This window comes from Drosophila takahashii, chromosome 3R (assembly GCF_030179915.1).
Source record: "Drosophila takahashii strain IR98-3 E-12201 chromosome 3R, DtakHiC1v2, whole genome shotgun sequence".
Classification (NCBI taxonomy): Eukaryota; Metazoa; Arthropoda; class Insecta; order Diptera; family Drosophilidae; genus Drosophila; species Drosophila takahashii.
The window spans coordinates 25,472,104-25,492,779 of record NC_091681.1 but is presented as its reverse complement, the minus strand read 5'-3'; the positions used below and the strand labels follow the sequence as shown (position 1 = coordinate 25,492,779).

The window sequence follows — 20,676 nt, the reverse complement described above, 5'->3', positions numbered from 1 at the left end:
CTCTCACATGCCTACTTATTTATACGCCTGAAGACCGACTCAACTGACAGCTACAGCATCGATCTACAAATTGCACCGACTGCGATCCTCGGTGCATTTGAAATTCAATTTTTAATTGCCATTCTACTTTCGCACGGTACGAAATACTAACAATCGCGGGGTAAATGCCGTAAATCGCAATCACAATCTTGGCCACAGTCTCATCCGGCATGGCCAGTCATAAATTCGACCATTTTGCAGCGACTAAGAGGCGTTGCAGGTAATAAAGTTGTAATAGAATTCATAGTCAAGTTCAAGTCACTAAGGATCACAATTACGTAGTGACGAATTGCGTCGGGAGTCGCAAGAGCCCAAAATTATATACAATTTTTAGGTGGTTTTCAATCGTAAATTAATAAAAGCAAGGCTTACTGCGAAAAGATCAAATGTTTCCGAATTGGTCCTTCCTTTCTTGCCTTAATTTTTATATACTTGAAATAACCAAATTTTAGAAAGCGAATGTTAGTATGTCTTTAGTTGTATTCACTAACGTTATTATTATAACTGAAGTAAAATAAAGGTGCGATCGTCATGACATTTTACCTCCTTAAGGGCCGTTTTCTCGTCCGTGTGTTAAATTTAAAGTAAGGTTAAAGCATTAAAATCGTATGGGAAATCAGAGTTTTAACCTTACTTTAAATTTAACAGGCGGACGAGAAAACGGCCCTAAGAAGTTTAGTTTATTGATGCATCTGGCCAGTTTTAATTTGAATTTGATAAGATATTTAACATCACAACCTCTGCATAAAATAATTGAGATCTTTGGCATTCTATTTGTAAGATTTTCAATTCATTGATTTATAGATTTAACTTTACAGCTCTTTAAATTTAAATTAAAAAGATTTGTGTATAATTACTGGTAACTCTTATTTATTAGAAATCCGAGGTAAACACACTCCAGTACGTCTTTCTAGTAAACGAAACTATCTGTCACTTTCCTCGAACCGCTTTTAGTTGTGTGTCATGCGAGGGATTTCCAAACGTCTGGTGGGTAGAAAAATAATAATCCAAACTGTGTGTGTTTTGCCTGCCAATTAGAGAGTGCGGGGACCGCCAGGAATTTCATTTCATTTCCTACGTCACTGGTCCGCGGGTCCGCTTAAAATGGCGACCAAACTAAGGCGATGCGAATTCTAATCTGGAATCCACACAAATGTGCGGACGAGTGTGTGTAGTATGCTGCGAGCGGTAATTGCAGCGGCTGTAAGAGCAGGAACTGGTTTTTTTTCTGTCATTCTGTCCTCTGCCGCTGCTCTGCCATTCTTCGCCAGCCGACTGCGACTGCGCAGCCCGCGGCGACCGAGGCTGCGGCGGATCGGTCGGATATATAAGATAGTCGGGTGCTGGGATTCTGATTAGTCTGCGAGCGCCGTTTACAAGTACATAGCACGTTAAGTTTGCCAGTTGCGTTGCGTTGCAAGTTTTTTTGGCTGCCCACCAAAATCAAAAGTGAAACGCTAGTGAAGTGACCAGAAAAAGGAAGTTTTGGTAGACTCACTGAATCGAGAAATAAATTGATACAAAATAATTATATGTATCGAGAGAAACGTGCTTAGTGTCAAACGGCCACAGATAAACATTTGAAAGAGAAATACGAAAAAACTGTTCAAATTATCAAGTGACAGAATTTTATCATACCCACGGTACGTATACGTGATAATCAAGTATTTATTAAGATTCGGCAAACTCGCTTTCCCGAAATTAATATGCAAATTGACTTGACATGCATGTTGAGGAGCAGTTAACAAATTAATTTTCGTGTAATTTAATGGCAGAGTTAAAAGTTACATCATTTCCGACAGAAATTATATAAACTTCAATAAGCTGAGAATATTACAAAAAAGAAGAACCGCAAAAAATGCAATTAGTTTTAACTGAAAAATAATGGAAAAAAACACAAGTGTTTTCTCCTCGCTTCAAGCGTCGAACATTCCTTTGTGGGCTAAGGTTTTTGAAGTTATTATTTGTAGGTAAATCACTTAGAAAAACCTCGCTTACAATAATGAATGTAGATCATTAAAGTGACAGAGGATGAGACCTGCTCTGGATTGTGCAAGCAAAACAGAACACCCAGTCTGGTTGACGCAACCAGTTTTGTAAAGGAAGTAAACGAAAAGCTTAAAATAAAAAAGGAAACTTGATTTGCTAAACGGCTGGTTCCTGTCGAGAATGCACTCTCGAAATGCAAAAGGCAAACAGATTTCAAGGCGGGGCGGGGTCGTAAAAGGTAATGGCACAGGGGCTTAAATAATTATCGCAGCTTTAAAATTAAGATTTAAGCCTTCGATTTTCTCAGAATCCCCGCTTGTTTTCGCAGCGTTTAGCACCTGGCTCTAAGCCAACCACTTGGCTACTTGTTAGACAAACCATCTACATAATAAATGCTAACATAAGTATCCCGCAATTGACATTAATTTGTCTTGCCGCGGCGAACAAATCGCTTGCTCCGCATCTGTGAACTGTTATTAAGAGCGGCCAACACGGCGTATGATTATGGCGGTGATGGATTTATAATTGCAATTGAGTCATTGGCCAGGGCGATCGGCTATTAATTATGTTAAGTATGTGCTAAACGGGTGTCGCATATCGTTTACAAGTGCTTTTGCTTTTTATGGTGCACAATTTGCATTTGCCAGCTGGAAGTTGGCTGAACGTTAATGAGCATGCGAATTGATTCCCTCATTGACGTAAGACTCTTTGCAGAGATCGTTAGTTTTGTTTGTGTTCTTAAGTGCGGTTTTCTTTCTCTATACCTTCATACTGTCGGGCTTGTCATCCAATTGACTCACAATCGGAAATACTGTGGAAAAACGACGGCAGCGGCGGTGGGGAAAAACCATGTCCACTCGGACAAAAACAGATCACAAACACTCACCGGGGACGACCCCCAAAGTCGTGCAGATGCAGTGCGCCCCACCACGGCTTAAATTAGTCGCTTTTTACTCAATTAAGCAAATCAGTGGCGGCAAAAAAGAACATATAGAGTAATACATCCAATAAAAGAGCAGGGAGCACGGTTGTTATGTTTTGATTTGACCACCTCCCACGACAGTTCGACAAATTAATTAGCCACACTCTTCTGAAATCAACGGAAACATTTGCGACCCAGCGACGACCTTAGGCAATGTTGTTGATCCGGCAAGTGCACCTACTACCAACAGTCATTCAACCCGGCCGAATTACCGCCGAACGCAGGCAATAATTATGTAAATTACAAATTACATGGCACGGTGATAATTATGGAACGATTTTCCAAAGGCGGCAGAACCTCAGCAAAACAGAAACCCAACTGAAAACAATCTAACACAAGTGCAACCTTGGGGCGGAAAATTACAAGCAGCTCTCGTCGTCGGTCTTAAATGATTTTCAATCGAGCCACTGCACCGACTACCAACTACTGGCACCTTAGTTTTTAATGGCTTTTTTTCGTCGATTTAATGGCAACAGGGGCAAGAGCAATAACATTAAATCAGCCGCATGGATTTCACCTCATCAACGGAGGCAGCGAAGGTGAACAGAAGTCGCTGGATGCATTAAATCGATGATGTGAAATGCCAAGAAAACCAAAAGGGGCTCAAGAATGCACTCGAGTGGCGGGACCAAAACAATGGACTTGGACTTCACTCCACCAGCATTGTATGCAGATACGATAGATGTACGTGTACTATATGCTGCAAGTAAATATATATGGTCGGCAAACTTAGTTTGCTGTAGCTGTGTATGCAAGCAAACTAACTAATTGGACTCACACGGCGCATACGTAATGGGCGCTTGGGAAATGATTTCTGCCTAGCCTTGAATTCGTTACGTATACGCCCCGTAAACCGTTGTAAATTGCTTGGCTGCCAAAAAATCTATGCCAGCGGTCGAGAATCAGAAATCAGAACCAAGCGAGTCCGAAAAACCAGAACCAGAAGCTTTGAAATTGCGCAATTGAAGTATAACTTGTTTTGAGCTCGCCAGCCGCGATGGTTACAACTACCTAGCCTCCACCTTTACTTCCACTCCATTTCCTCGTCAATTCCTCGACCAGGCCATCGAGAAGAAACGGAAACAAATAAATAATTCATACAGCAGAGGCCCAAGAAGCTTCCTGGCCACCTTGCCTTTCCCAAACGCCTTTCCTGCTTCCCCAAACGGATTGAATTTAATGAGGTCTCGCATCAAATGAAATCGCAAATCAAAATTGTAAAACCAAATCTGAGATTAACATTAGCTAAGGCCAGGGGTAATTGCCGTTCTTGGGCCTCCAGACGGCTGCTTGTCTTCATGTTTTTTGGATTAGAGCGCTTGACATTGGAGCCAAGCAGAATCGGATACAGGTAGTAGATACTCTCGGACACCAGAAATGGTCGGCGCAATGACATTTAACTGGGTTTTATGACACGCCAATGGAACTTAACGAACATGAGCATAAGGCTGGCGCAGCTTAAAGACCTCCAGCGATCTTGGGCCTGCGTTTGCCTCACTTTTATGGCCGCACGTCAAATGGGACGGAGACCGGTGGCTCGGCCAATTGGCTGGCTTAATGCAATTAACATGCCGCATTCCGAGCGGTTGTTTAGGCTTCTGGCCAAGTCCAACGACCGAGCTATAAAATTGAAACTAAATGAATTCTTTCAAGACGAAGAACAAATCAGTAAATATTCTAAATGATTATTAAAATACTAAACAAGTACAAGAGGCTCTGGAAAACCTAGAGAACTTACAGTACCAAAGCCGGAACAGATTTTAATTCGCAGTTTTCATAGTATAAGCCCACATAGATTAAACCGAGCGTAATTAGCATCGACCAACCGACCAACAGGTGGCTATGCTAATGCATTAAGTAATAATAAGTATCCGAAGGAGGGTCTCTAGTCTCCTATTAAACAAACCTGTAATGAAAGTATGACTGATAGGTTAGGGAAAAATATGGTGCTAAGCGTACAGATAAAAATGTCGCCATAATTTAGAATGACATGTGGCTGTTGCTAAGCATTTATATACTAATAAAATTTATTTTATTTAACTTTGATATATTTGGGTGTAGATATACAGATAAGATAATCAATATTAATGTACTTGTAGTTAACATTTCAATATATTTATAATTCCAATCGATTTTAGTATGCATCCATAACTTTATAAAATGGCTCACTTTAAATGCAGATGTAGGAGAAAATAAACCCACAATTAGAAAATCATTAAAATATTTCTGCAGCTTAAGAAAATATGATTTAATCGCAAAGATAAAGCTCACCAGAAGCCGTCCGTTTAAGCCAGGTTCCATATTCATTCATTATAATAGGTTATTGTGTGAGCGCTCCATTAGCACAGAGCGTTATAAATATGCATGTATGAATGAATTTAATTGCTACCGCAAGGCAATAAGGCAATAACCCGCATTGCATAATAAATGTGATGCAATTCAGAGAATCTCTGGGTGATGTGCTAAATCCTAATTGATTTCGCCGTTGATAATTGCTTTATAAATTGTAATTACTTCACACTGGTTTCTCAACTTCGCAGATAACAAAATCTAAAGATGGGTTCGCTGCCGCAATTGTCGATTGTCAAGGGACTGCAGCAGGACTTTGCGCCGAGAGCTCTGCACCGCATCTTCGAGGAGCAGCAGCTGCGGCATGCCGACAAGGTGGCTCTGATCTATCAGCCGGAGAGTCCCGGGCACGGAATGGCGCCCAGCCAGAGTAGCTATCGCCAGATGAACGAGCGGGCCAACCGGGCAGCCCGTCTCCTGGTTTCGGAAACCCATAATCGATTCCTGCAGCCCAACAGCGATGGCGACTTCATCGTGGCCGTCTGCATGCAGCCGTCGGAGGGTCTGGTCACCACCCTGCTGGCCATCTGGAAGGCCGGAGGCGCCTATCTGCCCATCGATCCCAGCTTCCCGGCCAACCGCATCCACCACATCCTGCTGGAGGCGAAGCCCACACTGGTGATCCGCGACGACGACATCGATGCGGGCCGCTTCCAGGGAACTCCCACGCTCTCCGCCACCGAACTCTATGCCAAATCTTTACAGCTGGCTGGGTCTAATCTGCTCTCGGAGGAGATGCTGCGCGGTGGCAACGACCACATCGCCATCGTGCTCTACACCTCGGGCAGCACGGGAGTTCCGAAGGGAGTGCGTTTGCCGCACGAGAGCGTCCTCAATCGCCTCCAGTGGCAGTGGGCCACCTTTCCGTACACTTCCAATGAGGCGGTGAGCGTCTTCAAGACGGCCCTGACCTTCGTGGACTCGATTGCCGAGCTGTGGGGTCCACTGATGTGTGGCCTGGCCATTCTGGTGGTGCCCAAGGCGGTGACCAAGGATCCCCAGCGATTGGTGGCCCTGCTGGAGCGGTACAAGATCAGGCGATTGGTGCTGGTGCCCACGCTCCTGCGATCGCTGCTCATGTATTTGAAGATGGAGGGCGGTGGAGCTGCCCAGAAGCTGCTCTATAACCTCCAGATCTGGGTCTGCTCCGGGGAACCCCTGTCTGTGCCGCTGGCCAGCAGCTTCTTCGACTACTTCGATGAGGGCGTCCACCGGCTGTATAACTTCTACGGCTCCACGGAGGTCTTGGGCGATGTCACCTTCTTTGCCTGCGAGAGCAAGAAGCAGCTGAGTCTCTACGACAATGTGCCCATAGGTGGGGTTTATTCCAGGTTATCTTAAGAGCCTTGTAAACTAACCCTATATCTAATAGGTATTCCTGTATCCAACACCGTCATCTATCTGCTGGATGCCGACTATCGTCCTGTGAAGAACGGCGAGATTGGTGAGATCTTTGCCTCGGGATTGAACTTGGCGGCTGGTTATGTCAACGGACGGGATCCTGAGCGCTTCCTGGAGAACCCACTGGCTGTGGAGAAGAGTAAGATTTTATATTATTTTAAAAACTACCATAATCATCATCTATCCAATCTATTTAATTTAAGCTGCAAGCGTAAGCTTATAATTATTGCACTAGTCACTTTGACAAAGAATTGCTTATTTTATATAAAACTTAAAAGCTAACAATTTTCAAAATCATTAAATTACAGAACTATTAAAATGTAATTCTTGTATACTATATACTTTTTATTTTGATTATTTTATTTGTTTTTTTACGTTTTTATGATTTTTACCTTATATTACTTATTTCTACTTTTATTGTGATTTTATAAATTCTTTAATTTTAATTGAGAATTGAGTTGCGGTCCTAATATTTTTGAATTGATGGCGGAGAATCATCTAAGAAATTGTATGGAAATAAAATAGTTTTTCCGAAATCATAACATATATTATATGTTATTTCCTCCCCAGAATACGCCCGTCTCTACCGCACAGGGGACTACGGATCCTTGAAGAACGGAAGCATCATGTACGAGGGACGCACCGACTCCCAGGTGAAGATCCGTGGTCATCGCGTCGACCTCTCGGAGGTGGAGAAGAACGTGGCCGAGCTGCCGCTGGTGGAGAAGGCCATTGTGCTGTGCTACCATGCCGGGCAGGTGGATCAGGCCATCTTGGCCTTCGTGAAGCTCCGCGATGATGCGCCCATGGTCACCGAGATGCAGATGGAGGCACGCCTCAAGGACAAACTGGCCGACTATATGACGCCGCAGGTGGTGATCCTGGAGCACGTTCCGCTGCTCGTGAACGGCAAGGTGGATCGGCAGGCGCTGCTCAAGACCTACGAGACGGCCAACAACAACGAGGGCGACTCCAGCATTGTCCTGGACTTTGACTACTCCCAGGTGCCCGAGGATCTGAAGCTCACGGCTCGGGATCTCTTCGAGACAGTGGGTGGGGTGATTGGACGCTCCACCAGGGCCACCTTGGCGCCGCACAGCAATTTCTACGAGTTGGGCGGGAACTCCCTGAACTCCATCTTCACGGTGACCCTGCTGCGCGAAAAGGGCTACAATATCGGCATCTCCGAGTTCATTGCGGCCAAGAATCTGGGCGAGATCATCGAGAAGATGGCGGCCAACCATGATGCAGTGCAGCTGGAGGAGGAGTCCCTGAATGCCTGCCCGCATCTGAAGATGGAGGCGGTGCCACTGCGACTAGAGCACCGTCAGGAGGTCATCGAGTGAGTAGAGAATTAATATATAATTATATATATTAATATATACTAACTAAGTGAATCCTTTGCAGCATCATTGTGGCTAGCTTTTACAACAAGGCGGACTTGGAGCAGTGGCTCAAGCCGGGAGTTTTGCGAAGTGATTACAGCGATATTCTGAATGTGAGTAAATAAAAATCTTCCCAATAAATATAGCTACATGGTTTCCTAAATCATTTCCCAGGATATCTGGAACGTGTTGGTGGAGCGGGATCTGAGCTTCGTCATCTACGATCGCAACACGGATCGCATCATTGGCACAGCGCTGAACTTTGATGCCCGGAACGAGCCCGAGGTCGACATCAAGTCCAAGCTGCTCATTGTCTTTGAGTTCCTGGAGTTCTGCGAGGGTCCCATTAGGTGAGCTTTCCAAATCTATAATCCCGGATCAGCCTGCTCACTTGGAATCTCCAACAGGGACAACTACCTGCCCAAGGGCCTCAACCAGATCCTGCACTCGTTCATGATGGGCACCGCCGAGAAGCTGAATCCCCGCGAGAACATCGCCTGCATGCACTTCATGGAGCACGAGGTGCTGCGGGTGGCCCGCGAGAAGCAGTTCGCCGGCATCTTCACCACCAACACCAGTCCGCTGACGCAGCAGCTGGCGGATGTGTACCACTACAAGACGCTCCTCAACTTCCAGGTGAACGAGTATGTGCACTCCGACGGCAGCCGTCCCTTCCGGGATGCTCCCGACGAGCAGCGCGCCATCGTCCATTGGAAGGAGGTGGCCAAGTAGGGAGACTCTGTGCATCCCTCACCCAAACAGATCTGCAGCGAATTTATCACGCACCACGTATTATATTTAAATAGCATTAACTAGCCTACCACCTAGTATTAGCCCTAGGCATAGTGTAACTTAGCGAGAAGTTTCGTAAGTTTGTGTTGACTAGTTGTAAGCTTCCGATTTCGAGACAATTAAAGAAACAACAATCGATAATTAACAACAATGTCGTTTGATTCTATTGGCGCTCACTTGACCGTGGACAAGGTACTTTCCAATATTGAAAATTCCTAACCCCTGTTAGATTGCAAACATTTCCTCAAGAGTTTTCAAGACATCATACAAAATACTTGAATATTTGTATTTCGCAATACAGGTTTTGTAACAAGCTATGACTTCTTGGTAATCAATTTGATCTGTCGATCGAGTGTTTGAGTTTTTGAATCCACGTTTACATGACCCACATTTTCGTGTCTCAATTATAATACCAACGTTTTTAACATTTAAGCCATAAATACATATGCTAGTTTTATTGTTTTTCTATTACACATTTCAAGATTTAAGTTAATTTTGCTGTGGTTGCTGCGGCTCATACATATATATCTATAACTATATATTTCCATTGGATTTTTAATGAATAACGAGCGCCGATCAGCGTCTCTAAATTTTATGCTGCTTGGTAAGATAATTACACACTTTTTACTCGACAATAATTACATAAGCTAGGTATATATATGCAGATTTGAAATGCATGAGTGTGTGCATGTGTTGTGTGTGCCTATGCGGTCTGTCCGAACGTTCACTTCTGGCCCATCCGCCTTTCCAACTGCTCTCCAGTGAAGCGTTCAGCGTTCAGCCAGAGACTCTAGTGAATATGCCTGTGTGTGCTCGGATGAATGGGTTGATGGATGTGTGAACGGGCATGTTTACTAAATGTTTAAGCGCTAGCCTTTTCTACAAACTAAACAACTGTACAGCTAATTTACCTTAATTATTAAATAGTTTCATTATTTCCAGCATTTCTTGGGGTGCCCTGCTGGCTGCGGGAGGGATGAGGAGGGGAGAGAAGGGAGAGAGGGGTTTTCAATAGCCTAATTAGGGGCGGCAGCGGAGCAGCCCGTGCAGAACGGATGACAAATCAAAATACACAATTAATAATCCATAATCCTTATACGCATGTTCGGCTTCAGCTCGGCTGTCGGTGTTCACTTGGTGCTGCGAACTATGCGTATGACCCTTGTGGACTATGAGGCGGCACTCTGGTCCTGCAGCCTGTAGTTCTGGAATGTCTTCCACTCGCCGGTGTTGTAGTCCAGCCGGATGTGCGACTCTACCAGGCACAGCGCCGTATTGCCGTCCTCCTGTTGTACTTTTTCCTGCGAAAATAAAACAAAAATATTAGCAAAATAGTGTAAAATTAAATAAATTAAAAAATATGCAGCGTCAAAATAACTTTCTAGGTTGTAAGCAAAAATAAGCTAATTATGTAAAAGAAATTTGATTAATTCGACACAAATTCAAATAATTTGTCATAATCAAATCAATTTACACAAAATCTTTTGTTTAAAATAAGATGCAGGGATTCAACAGGTGGGAAATATAAATGAATAAAGTTTGAACTCAAAAAAAAACTTGTTCTAACATCAATTTAATTTTAAGAATATTTTTAAAAATGTAGACAAAAATAAACATCATATTTCAAAGGATTTTCATATTTGAATTGCATTTCTTTGCATACAAATTGGCGGCTGAAAATAAATCCCAATACCCTTACCTCTGTTTCGCCCAACTTTATGACCAGCACATTTTCGTTATTCGGGCGTGGATTTTCTCGCAAACCCGCCATAAAGCCGAGAATAAGGGCTTTGTCTGGTCGTGAGACGCGGTTCGCCTTTCGGAACATTTCATGCGCCTTGTGCACGTGCTCGTTCTGAAATAAACCATAAATATTAAATACATTTTAACATAATTTACAAGGTAATCTTACCGAAAGCGAGAGACCGCGTCGCTGCGGTGCCTGCTGCGACTGCTGCTGGGCAGCCTGCTGTTGCTGTGGTTGCTGCTGAGCCTGCACCTGAACCTGGACGGTGCGTGCGATCCCTGCATTCGGATTCCCCGGCTGTCCCTGGCCACCGCTGGTGGTGGAGGTGACCAAACGCTGCTGCAGGGTCGGAGCCGGCTTGTGTTGGACCAGAATCTGTTGCTGCTGCTGGCGCGGCTGCTGTTGCGACGCCGCCGCCGCAGCGTTCGATTGGGTGATAATCGTGCGCTGCGTGCTGCCCGGCGCCGCCTGCACCTGCACCAGCTGCGGCTGCTGGCCCGGCCGTTGTATTAGCGTCAGGCCCTGCGGCAGCGTGGTCAAGCCTCCGCCCACGTTGGCCATCACAGGCCGAATGATCGTCTGCTGCTGGGACTGATAAGAGATATTATTATTTTTCACAAGTTAAATTGTAAGAATATGTTTAGCTATCACACTCACATTGCCGATCACATTGGTGGGTTGCTGCTGCTGCACAATGACGTGCTGTCCACCAAGAGAGCTGGTTGGTATGAGGGTCGGCAGGATCTGCTTTCCAGGCTGTTGCTGCTGCAACTGCACCGCTCCGCTCGATGATGTTGTCTTCACCAGACTCGGCGGTCCAGCTGTGGTGGTCATCAGTGTGGTGCCGCCCAGTCCCTGCAGGTTGCCCACATTGCTCATGGGTATTTGCTGGTACATATCGCCACCGATGTTGCGCAGGATAACGCCCTTCTGGGTGAGTATGATGGTCTTGTTCTTGCCGGATGTGGGGGAAACATTAAGAGTGGATACGCCACCGGCCACGGCTCCGCTTGGCTGCATGAGAACCTGCGACAACTTGGGCTGTTGCGTGGCCGTCGTATTGGCCACAATCGTATGCTGTGGATGGGGCTGCTGCTGCTGCATCTGGGCCTGCATATGCTGTTGCTGGGCGGCCTGAGAGGCTGGCTGAATGGTCACTGGCCGGTTGGGTAGCTGCACGTTTTGAATGTTCAGGGTGTTCGACTGTCCGGGGGAAACCACTGCTGCCGAGGTGGCGACCAGAGGCGGTGGATTCGAGGAGACCACAGCGGTAGCCTGCTGCGGTTGTGCCTGTCGCAGCGGAGTCATCACCACACTCGACGATCCCGAGGTCTTTAGCAGTATCTTGGTGGGTGTCTGGCCATTTCCGCCCGGCGTGGTGGCCTGGTAAAGCGTCGTGGTCTGCGGCAAAGGGCGACTGTGTGAGAAAGAGGTAAGCGTCGGCAACATGGGTTGCTGCTGCTGCTGTTGCTGAATCTGTTGCGGTTGCTGTTGGGGCGTGGCTAGGATGTACTGCGTCTGTTGCTGCTGCTGCGGCTGCTGTGGCAGCTGCGACTGCTGTTGCGTCTGCTGTTGGATTTGCTGGTGCAACAGTTGCTGCTGCTGCTGTTGTTGCTGCTGTTGCTGTTGCTGCTGTTGTGAAGCGGCCGCAGCACTCGAGGTTCCTGCCTGTTGTTGGGCTCGCTTCGCCGGCTGAATAATAGTCTGCGATATGATCACCGGTCCGCTGTTGGTAGCCGTCTTCAGCTGGCTCAGCGGCATCGTCTTTATGGCTTGCGACGGTATCGTCGTGGTGGTGGTGGGGGTGCTACTGCTACTGGGCAGGGCCAAAGCCTTCTGTAAGGAAAGAAATACAAGTTAATTATCAAAGAAATAAAGGAGGAATAAATCGGAATTAGAGCCCTGCATGAATGAACTCAATAAACTATTTTGAATTTTTTTTTTTATATGAATGAATTAATTCGAATTTTGAGTTCAATAGAATTGAATGAATTTGAATTTTGAGTTTAATAGAATTGAATGAATGAGTGGCATGAATTCCGAAATAATTCTAACGACAAATTCTTTTGAAGAAGAAAGGGCCATAATTTTGCGATTAAATTTTATTTTAAATTTAAATTTTATTTTCTAAGCAGTTAACATTGATTTGTTAAAAATTTTCAACTTTTTGTTCTCGTTAAAAAAATTTATAAAAATTATTCATTTATTCATTCAATTCGAAATGAATTAATTAAATGAATTAAACAAATCCAAATTTCATGGCATTCTATGATAAAACCAAAATTAAATCAGGGCTCTAATTAATATTCTTTTGAAAACACCTGTGCAATTTAAATTGTCAAGCGCAACTTACCGCTCTTTGAGCGCTGGGCGAGGATGCCAAGATGACGGGCGTGGAGCTGTTGATCAAAAGCGGGGGCTGCGACTGCTGCGGCGTCTGCTGGACCTGCACAGCTTGCGGCTGCTGACTACCACTGGGAGCTGCCGCTGCGGCGGCCGCTGCTTTCGCCTTGGCCGAGGTTATCTTCACGGAGATGTTGTTGGGCAGATTGGCCAACGGATTGGCCGCCTGGCGCAGTTGCTGCGGCGTGAGCAGCGTCGTCGTAGTGCCCGCACTCGTCGAGGGCGAAACACCGGTGGCTCGCAGCATGGGTTTAATATCCAGCTTCTCCATCTTGATGGTGGTATTGCCCACCGTGGTGGTGGTGCCTGCACTCGTGCTGGCTCCGTTATTCTGCCGCTTCTGCGGTGAACTGCGGATCAGCAGGTGCGGTGTGCGCTGCACCAGGCTAGGCGGCTGCTGCTGCTGGATGATGACGCGTTGCTGCTGAGCCTGCGTCGATGGAGAAGTCTCGATCTTTTCCAGCTTGATGCTGGCGGGCACTATGATCTCCTCGCTCTTGATCTCGATCTCCTGCTTGATTCGTTTGGGGGTGTGATTGAAGCTGTTGTTGTTGTTGTTGTTCAGCTTTGCTGCCGATTTCGGGGTACGCGGTGTCTTTAACTTGGTCTCCACCGAGGGTTTTCCCGGCTGAACATCCGTTGTGTTGGCCTGGGCAAAGTCCAGCGTGGCTGTGGCGTATTCCGGTGTCTCGGGATCGCATTCCATGGGCGTTTTGCCGGCCAGATCCTCGTCCTGCTGCTCCTCCAGGCTTCCAGCGCTCTGGTTGAGTAGCTGTGGCTCCATTTTGATTTCGAAACTGTTGTTGGCCGACGTGGGCGTGACGGGTGTCTCTCCTCCACTCGCCGTAGCTCCGTCCGTTGGCGAGCTGTCGCCTGGATTGGTGGCGGCTGCCGTGGCCGCCGCAGCTGCCGCCGCCGCCGCCTGTTGCTGCTTCTGCTCCTGCTTCTTCTGCTGCTCCTCCAGCTGCTGTTCGCGCTTGCGCTTCTTGGCCGCCGCATAGCCCAGCGGCTGTTCGGTGAACTCGATCAGCTTGATGCCTCCGTCCTTGCGTCCGGCGGGCGTGCGACTGAGATTGGGCCTCTGGGCGGCGTTTCCCGGCACCGTGGCCGATCGGAAACCCGTGGTGGGCATGCGCGAGGGGATTCCCTTGAGCGGAGTGGTGTCCGTCATCTTGCGGGGCATTCCCCGTGATCGCAGCGGAATCGTGGGCGCCGAGGCCTTCTTCAGCGAGGACTGGGCATCCGCGGACTTGTGCAGCAGCTCGGTGCGCAGCTGGGCGCTCTTGGGCTTGCGCTTCAGCGTGAAATGCTTGACGGGGGCGGGCTGCTGGCCCACCTGTAATGAAAAATTAGAGATTATTTCGGATTACATATAATTACAGGCGTTTCTCTACCCACCACTGAGATCAGCGCGTTCTTGTTTAGGTACTGGCACTCCAGGGGCAGCATTCCGAGGTCCGAGTGCTTGGTGACCAGCTTGCGCAGGTCGTTGACCATGTCTGTGAAGATGGGACGCGTGTCCTCGTAGTCGGAGATCTCTGTGTTCAGCGAGCTGGTGGCCGGGAAGGTCTTCATCGTCTCCGCCAGCATGGAGACCCATAGCTCTGAGTCCAGGCCGGCCACCTCGATTACCTCCTCGAGCTCTGCCTTCCACTGAAAAGCGCATTTAAATTGACAATAAGTGGGGAAGTTCATTACGGTACGACTAAGATTAATACCCTAACTGCTAAATGGTATAGTCATACTATAGGGAAACTCCATACTAAATTATCTATTCCAATGGAACTTTAGGATTCGGCTTTATGATTATTTTATCATTATTCTTTTGATTTTAATACAAAATACTATCATTTCCTACATCAAAATAATTTGAAACTAAACCTTTTTGAAAAACTTTTTTTTGTAGGTTGCACATTTCTTTTCAATAAGAATAATAAATTATACTTATTTTATCATCATTCTTTTGATTTTAATACAAAATACTATCATTTCCTACATCGAAATCATTTAAAATTAAACCTTTTTAAAAAACTTTTTTTGTAGGTTGCACATAAGCTCAATCTCTTAAATTCCCTTACAAACGCCTCACGAAAATCAAAATACCCTCTGCGAAGGGTACAACAAACAAATGAATCCGCGAGCCACCCACAAGCAGCCCACTCACACACCAGCACGCGCGAGAGCGACACACACGCACAAGTGGCGACGGGAGAGAGAAATGTGTACACAAAAGTAGAAGTGGCGGGAAACGTTGCTAATATTTATTTTCGCCAGCCAGCGCAATTGCCCCGCTGGTGATGGCGAATAAAACGATAAATACACTTTGGGACGCGCTCCAGCTGATGGGATTTATAACAATTGCCGAGTATTTACACATTTTCCGCACTTTTTCGTTTCACCAACGTGTGTACGCTGCATACGTGTGCGCGTGTCCGCGAGCGTGTGTGCGTGCGCTGGTGTACTTTTTTTTCTTTCGTGAAATACACCAACGCCATTTGATTTCATTTACCTCCTCCACCAGACGGCGCGGAATGTGAAGGAAGCTGAGGAGGAGCTTCAGCTTGACCTGGGTCTGCAGGTCCGGGAAGCACTCCTTGATGTTGCGCAGCACCTCCTTGTTCAGCTGCGAGCAGATCGAGCCGTTTATCCACGAGTCGTTCGAGGTGCCCAGTTTATTATGCAGCCACAGTGATGTGTCGCTGTCCCTTACGTTCGCCATTTTTCAACGCCTTACGCCCGTCCGCACGCGGAGCACACACTGCAATTTATGCCAAACGCTGACCCGCCCTGTTGCTCGGCACTGTTTGAATGCGTTTTTCACTTTCCGTCGCGCTGCACGTCAACAAAACACACGGAAAATCCTTCGAAAAAATTGTAATAGGAAGCGCACGCACACATGAAACGCACGAAAAAAGTGTTGCCACATCCGCTAGTGGGGCGCCCCGTGCAGTGTGACCATTTGCCGCAGGGCATGTCGTGCAGGGCTGCCAACTATCGATAAACTATCGTTGAATTTGAATTTCCATGGTGTGGACACACTGCCCGATTTTGTAAACAACATTTTGGCCGGTTGAAATGGAACTCCTGAATGAAGATGCACCAAAACCAAGGAGTGGCATGTCCACGGGAGGCAAGATCCTGATAGCGGCCACCGGAGGAGTGGCCGTCGGCCTGTCCATTGTGTGCGCCTCCTTTGTGGCGCCCGCCTTTCGGAGGATCTGTTTGCCTTATGTGCCGGCGACCACCGAGCAAATACAGAATGTCCTGAGCTTCCTGCCCAGAAATGCAGGCGGAAAACTGCTGGACATTGGCTCCGGAGACGGCCGCATCGTGGTGGGTGAGTTTCCGCCTCTCACCTAGCCCAAAAACACCGAAATTCACTTATGTAATCCTCTCCAGCGGCGGCCCAGCACCACAAGGCTTTGAAGACGGACGGCGTGGAGCTGAATCCCTGGCTGGTCTACTACTCCCGCCTGGCTGCTCTCCGCCACGGGGTCTCCAAGCAGACGAGGTTCTTCCGGCGGGATCTCTGGAAATTCGACATCAAGGACTACAACTTTGTGGTCATCTTCGGCGTGGAGCAGATGATGCAGGATTTGGAACACAAGCTGATTGCCGAGTGCCCGCACAACACCAAGATCATCGCCTGCCGCTTCCCACTGCCCAGCTTGGAGCACGCGAAGATCATCGAGGACGGAGTAAACACCGTGTGGTTCTACGACCTCAACAAAAGCTAGCCAAAATATTATTAAATTGTTATTTTTATTGTTTTCCCACATTATGAAAACGACGCTTAAGATAAATGCTAGAAGGGCTGGTCAGTAATACAAACTCGGTTACCTTGGGGGAATACAAAAAGGACGAGGACGCGACGAGAGTGGCTAGCAACTAGCCGGAATACCAAAGATGAAGGAACATTAAAAGTGGAGGCAGTGAAGCTGGAAGCTCCGGAAACGCTAGAAGCGGCGACCCAGGTAAATGCACTTGCTGGCCTCCTCGCGGTAGACCTCCACGAAACCGATCCTCGAGTAGAAGCTCACCTGGCCAACGTCCTGCTCGGGAACGCACACGTGGGCACCAAAGCAGCCGTTCGCTCGCAGGGCGGCCAGGAGTACGGTGAGCATCCGCTTGGTGATGCCCGAATCGCGCTCCTCCGCCTCCCGCAGAGTGCCGCAGACCAGCACGGCTGGAAAGGATCCGCTCACCTCCACGGGGCACTGCTCCACGGCCAAGTTGCCATGAAACTTTTCCACGAAAGTCGTAACGAGCTGTTTCACTTCTTCGCCGCTTTCCTGAGTACAAAGATCCTTGGGATACTTCTCGCGCAGCTCCGTCAGCCAGCAAAGCTCCAGGTTGCGTCGGAATATGTTTACATCCAAGGCCGCGCAGGAGAAGCCAATGATGCTGTTGCTCTCATCGTAGGCCACAATGCACAGCTGCGGACTGAGAGTGAGGTGTCCGCCCACCAGTGCATCCGCCACAATGCTGGCTATGTTCGCCGGCAGCGGGAAAGGGATGTGTGTGCCTCCATTTAGTTCTCCCTGCCACTGCAAGTACAGCCGGGTGCACACATCGTAGACGTTCTGCTCGTCCGCATTGCAGTAGGGTCTCAGCAGATAGTAGTTGGTCGTGGGCTGCTCCGGCAGCTTGTACACAAACAGGTCGTTGCCCGAGTCCACGGGCATTAGGCGCTGCAGGTCCGCAATGAGGCCGCCTCGAAAGACCCATGGCTCCTGGTCACCGGACATGAAGGCCTCCTTCCAGCCCTTGCTGAACCCTAGAAGGTTTTTAAACATATTACGATTTGCACTGCTGAAACGCCGTTTGTTTCACTTACAAGTATAGCTTCCCTCCGTAAACGAAGACGTGTTTTGCGGGAAATGGCCGAGAGCCAGCCATTTGACGTAGCAATTGAGCAAGGACAGGGCGCCGGAGATGTCCCACACATACGAGTACAGCTCGTGGCAGATCTCCTTGTTCGGGCAGTTGGCTATTTTGATCAGCAGCTCGACGACGGCGCTGCAGAGCTGATCAAATTGCTCGCAACGCTGATGCCACTCGGTGACCTCCGGCTTGGCTGATTTCACGGCATCGCCTCCTCCACCGGCAGAACGGTCCTGCAGTATCACATTTGCGTTGCCCTTCAGCCAGTTGAATTCGACGAGCAGCTTCAGGCCGCGGTTGCCGTGTTCAAAGGGTAGATAGAACAGATCGCAGAGCAGGCTTAGATCCTCAACGGTTATCCTTTCGCCGCAGGAAGAACTAGTATTTAAAAGGGTTTAGTGATTAATATCCTAGAGGTTTATAAACATTCTTACTTGTTTTCAAGGGTCTTATCAGCCTGAGCTTCGTTTTCTTCGCGCATTTCCGCATTTGAGATCGGCGACGAGGTTCCACTCTCCACATGCATACTCTGCATAGAGGATAAACCAATTAATCTGTATTTAGAGTTCTTTAAATCATACTTACATGCACATCGTTTACAGACTCCATGAGCACATCTTCGGCCACCAGTTTGATGGCCTCCTCCTCGCGTGGCGAGACCTGCGATGCTATGCTGCTGCTGCACTCCATGGGCTCATTGACTCCGCCACTCAAGGGGCTCAGACTGCCGTCGTCCAGCATGGTGTCCACACACAGACTGGCCACCGGTTCCTGCTCCTCCTCCAGTTCAATCCGTTCCTTGGCCAAATCGCTTTTCGTTTCATTTTCATCGAAAACTTCCAGTTCCACGGAAGCCTCCACGCTCTTCGTCTCCATAATGGGCACCGGGACCACGGAGATGGGTATCTTCTTGGGCAGCTCAATGTTGCTGGCGGCTGTGGTCGGTATGGGATTGATGATGTCGTCGTTTGTGATCACTTTTGTAGGCGACACGAGGGAATTCATCACTGGATTTGAGATGGGTGTCAGCGAAGAGGTCACAACGCTGAAAATTATAGATTTTACTTGTATAAAAGTGGTTTACAAAAGAGGTAACTTTAATTTACCATACGTCCGCCAGAGCTTGAAGTTGAGTGGTGTTAACCTCCGGAAGCGTCCTGGAGTTCGTTGAAGTGGTCGTGGTGGTGGTGAGACTCATACAGGTATTTATAGAAGGTATGATGGGAATGATGGGCATGACCATTTGCACTTGCGGCTGGGGCTTGGTGATGGGTCCCCAGGCCTCCTTTTCCATGAAGAATTCCGGCAGCCACTCCGTAATGGCACTCCTTTAAAGGAATTACAATCTAAAAGTTAGTTTTGTTTAATATATAAGGAAGATTTAACTTACTTAAGAGCCACTCGCGGATGGTAGACGTTCTTCGAGAGAAACTCTGCCGGCAGATCATCCTCGTTTTCAGTCTCCAGTTTGATGTCCGCGCTCAGCGAGCTGTTGACCTTGGAGTCCAGGCTGCAGCGCGACCAGAAGGCCAGCGAGTGGATGGCCACGAAGTTGCCGTAGAACTCGCAGTTCGGATTGGTCATTATGCCGCGCAGATGGGGGATCAGCTCCGGCGATCGGCCGCTGTAGGGACCCAGGAAGACCCGCTTCTGGTCGTAGTCGTTCGCGTGCAGGTTGTCCCAGATGCACGGCGGCCGACGCAGCACCTCGGTGATCTCCTGGATGGATTCAATGGATATGGTCTTGGAGATGACCTTATCCCCCGTCCACAAAATGTCGATCTCGTTGTTCAGCTTGGAGCCCAGGGTGTTGAGGTACTCCGATTCCTGGACCGTGGGAACGGCCCGCGAGGCGCAGTACTGGGTGGGGCAGAAGAGGAACTTGGGTGCGCCCAAATGCGTGTATATCTCGTTCGTGACCGACACGTGGGCGTTGGCAAACGTCTGGAAGACCTCCTTGTCCGCCTTCGAGAGCTCCGACTCGATGTCGTCGAACAGAAGGGCGTAGGCCTCGCAGCCGAAGTGCGAAACCTGGTCCAGCTTGCGCTTCAGCGTGGCGATCTCCTTGGGACTGCTGTAGGTCATGTCCAGTCCAGGCGACAGGGCGTAGTAGAAGGTGATGCCCGCCTCCTTGGCCGCCGCAATCAGACCTGCAAGGAAGGGAAAGTCTTAGCTTAACCGGGGGATTTGTGATTTGCATGGCTCAAAGGTTAGTTACTGGACAGGTGATCCGCCTCCTCCACGGTGTACAGCTCCCGCCAGTAGGCCCGGTGCTTGTAGTCGTCCTTCGGCGCATACATGTAGGAGGGACTGGAGCCCATTCCCATGCTCTTCAGCTTGCGGAACAGGTCCTTGCGCTGCTCCGTCGTCCACGGCCGGCCGTAGAAGCCCTCGATCACGCCGCAAATAAACTGCCGCTGGCCATCGGCTGGGGTGCCCGCTTCGTCTGCCATTTTTCACGGGCCGGGTTCTTTGGAGGACAGCAAAAAAACCAGGACCAACAAAAGTCTTATTTTTTCTCTTCTTCAGGATTTGTGTATCGATAGGACTTCGATAAACAAAACTGCTTGTAAACATCGAAAAAAGTGAGAAAACTGCTTGTAAAAATCGATGCTTATCAATTATCGATGTTTAAATAATACATTTTTATTTTATTCAATGCTAGAATTCTGTTGAGAAGTTTACAAATATTTGATTGGAAATTA

General features: G+C 48.0%; 4 protein-coding genes across 4 annotated transcripts; 2 read left to right on the top strand and 2 right to left on the bottom strand.

Annotated features, from left to right (window-relative positions):
- The first annotated feature begins 1,390 nt into the window (after nt 1–1,390).
- Nucleotides 1,391–9,079, top strand: e (nonribosomal peptide synthetase ebony). The gene is made up of 7 exons (XM_017148192.3): nt 1,391–1,682; nt 5,551–6,674; nt 6,732–6,899; nt 7,331–8,102; nt 8,168–8,258; nt 8,320–8,495; nt 8,553–9,079. Exons 2-7 carry the CDS (start codon nt 5,567–5,569, stop codon nt 8,875–8,877), a joined length of 2,640 nt encoding a protein of 879 aa, XP_017003681.1. The 5' UTR covers nt 1,391–1,682; nt 5,551–5,566; the 3' UTR covers nt 8,878–9,079.
- A 276-nt stretch (nt 9,080–9,355) lies between these two features.
- Nucleotides 9,356–15,806, bottom strand: Nelf-A (Negative elongation factor A). The gene is made up of 7 exons (XM_017148189.3): nt 15,597–15,806; nt 14,486–14,740; nt 13,038–14,423; nt 11,342–12,520; nt 10,850–11,275; nt 10,637–10,792; nt 9,356–10,238 (listed from the first exon to the last, which is right to left on the bottom strand). The coding sequence occupies exons 1-7, from the start codon at nt 15,804–15,806 to the stop codon at nt 10,107–10,109; spliced, it is 3,744 nt and encodes a 1,247-aa protein (XP_017003678.2). The 3' UTR covers nt 9,356–10,106.
- A 356-nt stretch (nt 15,807–16,162) lies between these two features.
- Nucleotides 16,163–16,899, top strand: LOC108061801 (ATP synthase subunit C lysine N-methyltransferase). Its single transcript, XM_017148193.3, has 2 exons — nt 16,163–16,424; nt 16,487–16,899. The coding sequence occupies exons 1-2, from the start codon at nt 16,163–16,165 to the stop codon at nt 16,822–16,824; spliced, it is 600 nt and encodes a 199-aa protein (XP_017003682.2). The 3' UTR covers nt 16,825–16,899.
- Oga (O-GlcNAcase) lies at nt 16,833–20,533 on the bottom strand. Its single transcript, XM_017148190.3, has 7 exons — nt 20,190–20,533; nt 19,362–20,121; nt 19,078–19,299; nt 18,557–19,016; nt 18,406–18,500; nt 17,925–18,349; nt 16,833–17,864 (listed from the first exon to the last, which is right to left on the bottom strand). The coding sequence occupies exons 1-7, from the start codon at nt 20,422–20,424 to the stop codon at nt 17,044–17,046; spliced, it is 3,018 nt and encodes a 1,005-aa protein (XP_017003679.2). The 5' UTR covers nt 20,425–20,533; the 3' UTR covers nt 16,833–17,043.
- Nucleotides 20,534–20,676: the final 143 nt, after the last annotated feature.

Bases quoted from the DNA above. Each gene is read 5' to 3' on its own strand.
- e (XM_017148192.3), top strand. From the start codon at position 5,567: ATGGGTTCGCTGCCGCAATTGTCGATTGTCAAGGGACTGCAGCAGGAC. The intron at 6,675-6,731 runs GTGGGGTTTATT...TATATCTAATAG, and splicing joins CTACGACAATGTGCCCATAG to GTATTCCTGTATCCAACACC. The intron at 8,496-8,552 runs GTGAGCTTTCCA...AATCTCCAACAG, and splicing joins TTCTGCGAGGGTCCCATTAG to GGACAACTACCTGCCCAAGG.
- Nelf-A (XM_017148189.3), bottom strand. From the start codon at position 15,806: ATGGCGAACGTAAGGGACAGCGACACATCACTGTGGCTGCATAATAAA. The intron at 14,741-15,596 runs GTAAATGAAATC...TGCGCTTTTCAG, and splicing joins CGCGCCGTCTGGTGGAGGAG to TGGAAGGCAGAGCTCGAGGA. The intron at 12,521-13,037 runs GTAAGTTGCGCT...CTTTCCTTACAG, and splicing joins CGCCCAGCGCTCAAAGAGCG to AAGGCTTTGGCCCTGCCCAG.
- LOC108061801 (XM_017148193.3), top strand. From the start codon at position 16,163: ATGGAACTCCTGAATGAAGATGCACCAAAACCAAGGAGTGGCATGTCC. The intron at 16,425-16,486 runs GTGAGTTTCCGC...AATCCTCTCCAG, and splicing joins AGACGGCCGCATCGTGGTGG to CGGCGGCCCAGCACCACAAG.
- Oga (XM_017148190.3), bottom strand. From the start codon at position 20,424: ATGGCAGACGAAGCGGGCACCCCAGCCGATGGCCAGCGGCAGTTTATT. The intron at 19,017-19,077 runs GTAAATTAAAGT...TATAATTTTCAG, and splicing joins CAAGCTCTGGCGGACGTATG to CGTTGTGACCTCTTCGCTGA. The intron at 18,501-18,556 runs GTAAGTATGATT...TCCTCTATGCAG, and splicing joins AGTCTGTAAACGATGTGCAT to AGTATGCATGTGGAGAGTGG.